General features: G+C 67.3%; 1 protein-coding gene across 2 annotated transcripts in view; it reads right to left on the reverse strand.

Moving 5' to 3' along the window:
• Positions 1 to 305: 305 nt before the first annotated feature.
• NPDC1 (neural proliferation, differentiation and control 1) overlaps positions 306 to 5,747 on the reverse strand; it is a 6,181-nt gene continuing 739 nt past the window's right edge. The window contains exons 2-9 of one of the 2 annotated variants that reach the window (XM_040225609.1): positions 3,001 to 3,141; positions 1,784 to 1,918; positions 1,534 to 1,695; positions 1,397 to 1,463; positions 1,215 to 1,299; positions 1,051 to 1,130; positions 788 to 884; positions 306 to 677 (exon numbers count right to left, since the gene is read on the reverse strand). In XM_040225609.1, coding sequence (XP_040081543.1) covers positions 609 to 677; positions 788 to 884; positions 1,051 to 1,130; positions 1,215 to 1,299; positions 1,397 to 1,463; positions 1,534 to 1,695; positions 1,784 to 1,918; positions 3,001 to 3,141 — 836 coding nt within the window. In that variant the 3' untranslated portion in view covers positions 306 to 608. Of the gene's footprint in view, positions 678 to 787; positions 885 to 1,050; positions 1,131 to 1,214; positions 1,300 to 1,396; positions 1,464 to 1,533; positions 1,696 to 1,783; positions 1,919 to 3,000; positions 3,148 to 5,747 lie in introns of both variants that reach the window. The other variant, XM_040225608.1, reaches the window with a different exon arrangement.

Genomic DNA, 5,747 nt, shown 5'->3' on the forward strand with positions numbered 1-5,747 from the left:
TGTGCAGCCCGTCCCTGCTGGCAGAGGCAGGGCAGGAACGGAGGCCTCGGTGCCCACTGGCCAGCATCTGCACTGCCCACTCCCAGCCCTTTTCATTGTACACGGGACGGAGTGTTTGACGGAAAAGCGCTAACTCCAAGCTGGCCTGGCCACGCGCCCATACTCTCCCCTCCGCGGCCCTCTTCCCCAACAGGCAGTGACAGGGTCTTCCCAGGCTGGGGGTGCAGCAGAGGCCCGGGGACCCACTCCAGGGCCCATCCACCATGGCCCCTACCGGGGGGAGGTCAGTTTCTAACACACTCAGCCAAAGCTTTGAAATGTACTTTAATTGGCTTGTCTCCAGTATTACCAATCCATGCCTGGTCTCTAGGGTTCTCCTCCTCCCCTCGACTGGGGGCTTCCACACTTGGGACAGGTGCAACAAGGGGGCACAGTCAGGCAGGAGTCTGCCCCGCGAGGGGTTCCTAGCCGCTGAGGCCCCAGCCACAAGCAGGCGCGCATCAGGACACCCTCGTTTTAATGGGAAAGGCCAGGCCCCCTGCTCCTCCCCACCAGTGTGGATCACGTCCTCGAGAGGGTGGGCAAGGGGGTGGGCGTCAGCCTTCAGGTCACTGCAGCGGGGGCGTGGACAGCGACGCATGGTCGAACAAGGGGTTCCGAACCTCCATCTCTCCCGTCTGCGAACGCTGGCGTTAGGTGGGCCCAGAGCAGGGGAGGGGTCCCCCTCCACCTCCCCCCGCACCCCTTCCCCCGGCCCGTACCCCCCAGCCCCCAGCCCCGAACTCACTGGGGCCAGGCCCGGGCACTCGTACACCGTGAAGTCGCCGTCTTCGTTCTCCTCGTCGGAGGAGGCGGAGTCCAACTCCTTGGGCGGCTCTTTATGCCTGGGTGGGGGGCAGGATCGCTGGGTGTTCCCTCACCCTGCAGGTGCCAGTGGCCCCGGGTAGAGGGCAGGGGCGGCAGCAGGCCGGGGTGGAGGTGGGCAGGGCTGAGGAGGCAGCGGCGGGCCCTGGAGTGGGTGGGCGGGCAGCGCCGGGCGGGGCGTCTTACCGCTCCAGGCATCGCATCTGCTGCCTCTGATGTTGGTAGTGGTACAGCTCCGCACTGTGCGCCAGCCGCTGGTCCCCGGGCTGCGGGGGGTGGGGGGGTGGGGCGGGAGGGTCAGGCCCAGGAAGGAGGGGCGGGAAGGGGCGGGGCGGGAAGGGGCCACACACCGAGATCCCCGGTGGAGCTGGGGAGCTGGGCGCTTGCGGGGCCGTGTAGTCGGCCTTCTGGGTCAGGCGGATGTCTCGCTGCAGCCTGCGGGGAACCAAGAGACCTTCGGGGTCACCACCCTCCCCAGCCCCGCCCCTTTAGCCCCTCCCACCCGCCCGGCCCCACCCCGCCCCGCGCTCACCGCCACCAGAAGAGAGCCGCCACCGCCAGCGCGGCCGCGCCGGCCACGCAGCATGCCAGGATCAGCACTGCAGGGAGGGGGTGCGGTCAGGGCAGCCTTCGGGGCAGGACCCCGCCTCCCCGCCCGGCCGGACCTACCGAGGGTGAGGCCGTCACCGTGCCCGCCCCGCGGCTCCAGGGGGGACCTGTGCACAGGCCCAGACGACATAGCGGGGCCCAGGGAGGGGCGGGGTGTGGGCACCGGGGCTCCCCGCGTGGAGGGGAGGCCCTGGCCTCGCTCTGAAAGCCCCAGGGTGGCCGCTGCAGGGAGATGGCACGTTAGCACAGCAAAACCGGGCTGGGGTCAAGGGTGTGGGGAGCCAGACAGACGCGCGGGTCAGGGTCTCACCCGCCTCCGGGAGCCGCTGTTGTCCCTCAAGCTGGGATGGGGCCTTGAGCCCGGGGCGCCCCGCCTCCTGCTGGGCTAGCTCCTGGGCCAGGAAGTCGATATCCTCTTCCAGTCTGGGCTGGTGCAAGCCCTCCCCTGGCAAGGGCGAGGGGCCATCAGCTGGAGAGGCCCTGGGCCCTCCCTGGCAATACCAGCTACAGGTGGCCTTCCCAGAGAGAGCGGGAAGGCCCATCTGCCAGCCAGTCCCCAGGCCTGGGTCTCCTCCCCACAGGCTCCTCCTAGGCCCCAGGAGCCAGAGGACCAGGTGCCAGCCCGCGGGCCCTGGCCATCCTAGTTGCCATGGTGAGAACTGAAGCAACTGTGTGTGCGGCAGTTCCCAGACAAGTAGGCGGGGGCAAGTGCTAGGGTAACATGCAGAGGCCAGGACAGGGGCGCCGGCCCTCTTCCCACCCGCCTCCCACAAAGTGGCGGGAGGAAGGCAGGGGCAGTGCATCACCCAGGCCACGTGGGCCTCGGCCAAGGGGGCAGGACTCCCCAGGGGTGCAGAGAAGCCCCGTCCTAACCCCACCCCTGCCTGGTCACCAGGAGGAAGCGAGGGCAGCGGCCGGGGCAGGGCTGTGGATAGACCTCCCCGTCCCAGACAGAGGTGCCAAGTAGACTCTGACACTCAGCATCCGCAGAGCAGACCTCGTAGCTTCAGTGCCCACCCCCCAACTCATTGCCAGGGACATGATCCTCCAGGAAGCGCCCCCCACCCTGTCCAACTCTTCAGCCCCCACAATACCCTCTGTAATGCCCCATCACACCTGAAGTCACTCTGGCTGGCACCATCCCAACAGACGCTGGGTCAGGGCAGCACCAGGGCATTCAAGCAGACAGGACGAGTGCGTGATGGAGAGAGAAGGGGCGCTGGGCAAAGAGCAGAGGCAGCTCGGTGGGTGGAGAGGTGGCTGCCTGACTCTGCGGAGACTCAGGCCTGGGGAACGCTGACCTCGTCTCTCCTGGGGTCACCCTGGCACTTCATGCTGGGTACCGGTGGCCCTGGGAAGGGTGACTGCCCCAGGCCCCAGCCCACTGCCCAGCTCCATACTGGTGCCATCTGGAAAGGGCCACCAGTCCACTTGGAGGGAGACTGGCGAGTCCTGGCATCCCACAAGGTGCAGGACCCCCGAGTGCCAAGAAAGGGAGCAAATGGACCGGGGGGCGGGGGGCCATACCCAGAGGCGGGTGCATCCTGGGCACACAGAGCCCCTGCCGATCCTCCTGGAAGGGCTGGAGGCAGGGCCCACAGACGTGTGCACCCGGGGGGCACCGTGCCCGCCTCTTCAGGGCACAGTCCAGGCTCCCAGGACAGGCGGCTGCATTGGGAAGGAAGCAGAGGAAGAAAGGGCTCGGAGGGTCTGACTCAGCCCCTGCCCAGAAGTGGCGCTGTCTTGGCCGCCCCGCCCCCACCCCAGCGCTGGCCAGGCCAGGCTCCGGCCATTGTTCTGGGCAGGCCCTGCCTCCCCTGCGTCAGGGATCAGAACCAGGAAGACAAACAGTCCTGACACTTATGGGAACTCCCTCACCCCACCCATTCCCCAGAGTCCAGCGCCCAGGCCCAGGCCAGCTTTCTGCACGGAAACTGTCCCTTGTCCTCCTGAGAGCACAGAGCTCTCCTGGGCAGGATCGGGCAGCCCTCCAAGCCCTGCTTCTGGCCTCAAGCTGACCCAGAGCAAGCCTCTCACCCAGCCTGGGAGCCCCAGAGGGTGGGGCCCTGGTCTCTCTCATCCCCTCAGGGCTGCCACTCAAAGCCCATCACGACATCCTACAGCCCTAGAAAGCCTGGCTGGGAGACGGCCCAGATCTAGTTGCTCCCCCGACATCTACCTTCTAGCCCGTCCTGGCACAGAGAGGGGCTGCTGGGGTGGGGGAACCTGGGATGGGGTCTGCTGGGCTCACTGGCTTCGCGAACAGAAACCAGGCGGGGCACTCTTGTAGCCGCCACCACCAGGGCCGGGGGCCTGGGCCTGCAGCAGGGAGGCCGCTTCTAATGTGGGGCCCAGACCTCAGCGTCCTGCACACACAGCCGTGGCTCCCACCCTGATGCTGGGGACTGGAGGGCGGTGGCCCTCTCAGCCTCAGCCTCCTCTCTGGATGCAGAAGGTGAGGCACCGCCACACTAGGGAGTCTCAAGGCCTGGGACACTGGCCCCAGTCACTCAGCAGCAGAGCCTGGGGAGCCACAGAGAGACCCAACAGGACCGTCAATCACGCCTGGGGAGGTGGGCCTGGGGGTATCTTGGATGACCAGGACTGGTCCCCTTGGCCCAGCCACCCCCCACCCGCAGGAGGGTGACATCCCAGGCTGTCCTCCAGACTTCAGCTGGCCTGACTTGGTTTCCTTGGTAACGATACTCACAGCCCGTTGGCTGTAGGCATCCCTTGGAGGACGTTCCAGCAGTTTCTACAGCAGGTGGGCAAATGGGCTGGGGGTCCCGTCCCAGGGACCCCACCTCCTGCACAAGCTGGCTCGGCAGGCCCCAGTGTCAGTGTGGTGGACCCAGGGCTGGGGCGGGTTAAACATTAAGCCTGGGCCAGCAGGCCTGTCTAGACCCCACCCGCAGCTGGGCCCCCGGGGAGCCAGGCAGTCCCAGCCCCTGGTGCTGAGAACTCGGGGTGCACTGACCAGGGCTAGGGGCCTGCGGTCCAGAGCCGGTTCTCGGTTCTGGGCTCCAGGGGTCTCCCTTCGCTCCCTGCCCCCCGCCCCAGGAAGACTCGGATGTTCCCCATTGATCCTGGGAAGGTCCCCGCTCTAGCTTCAGAGTGCAAATGAGGCCCCAGGAAAGACACCTGGAGAGCGGCTGGCACGCTGCCCCGCATCTGGGCGAGCACAGAGGTGACGAGCCGCTGGGGCGGCACCCGGCCTCCCAGTCTCCTCAGGGGCCCCACGCTGTACGCCCTGGAGCCAGGCCGCCAGCAGGCAGCCTCCACCATCCCAGGCCAGCCATGCCCTGGCCCTGAGGCCTCCTTGGGAGCCTCCTCTGGTCAGGCCAGGCCCCTGACCAGGGGTGCTGTGCCCAGAAAGAAGCCTGCCCTGCTCTGGCCTCTTGAGGCTACATGCAGACCACACCGCGCAGGTTAGCGTCCCAGCCGCATCACATACTGGTCACGGCACTTCTGTGCCTCAGTTTTCTCATCTGTGAAATGGGCTAAAGGTAGCACCTCTCCTGTGGAGCTGCTAGGAAAAATGGGGCCTGGGTACAAAGGCCCCCTGGTCCTGCCACCTGAGAGGGTGCGAGCAGGATTCTGGGTTCCTGCAGAAGTCTGCAGTCTCAGTGCCATCTGGGAAGCTGGCAGGGTCTCCCAGGACCCTGGGCTCATCCCTCTCTGCATGAATCTGCCCTGGGGGGTGCCCCCACTGCCAGGCACAGAAGACGGAACGGAGGGGGCCCGCAGGGGAGAGGGTGAGTGAGGAAGCAGAGACTGTGAGCTCCTCCTGCCCTCAGCGAGGCCAGAGCAAGCCCCGAAGCCTGAGACGAGCTGTCAGACGCCCGGGAAACTTCAGACGCCACCACGGCAGCAAAGCAAGGTGCGTGTCCACCGCCGGAGCGGCAGGGACAGACCAGCACTGCGGCTCCAACTCCAGGACGGCCACTGGCAAGAAGGCCAGCAGGCACCAGAGCCGCGCGCACAGAGAAACGCCCGTGGGACCGGCTCCAGACCGCGGCCCGCTCCGAGACAGCCTGCCTGCGACACCGACCCACCGGCTCACGAACCCAGACAAAGACAAGAAGCGGATGGACTTCAGGTTCGCCGCCAAGGAGCCCGGAGAAGCCCCGTCCAGAGGAGTCCCTCGGCGGTGCGGCGCCGCGCCCTTCCCGCCGGGGACTGTTTACCCGAGCAGGGCCAGGCGAGGCCGGTGCGGCGGCTCGCAGGCTGGGCCGGCGGGGCCTGCGAGGCCTGCGGGCCCAGACCAGGGCGGC

The sequence above is a fragment of the Oryx dammah genome, unplaced genomic scaffold, assembly GCF_014754425.2.
Source record: "Oryx dammah isolate SB20612 unplaced genomic scaffold, SCBI_Odam_1.1 HiC_scaffold_25, whole genome shotgun sequence".
Lineage (NCBI taxonomy): Eukaryota > Metazoa > Chordata > Mammalia > Artiodactyla > Bovidae > Oryx > Oryx dammah.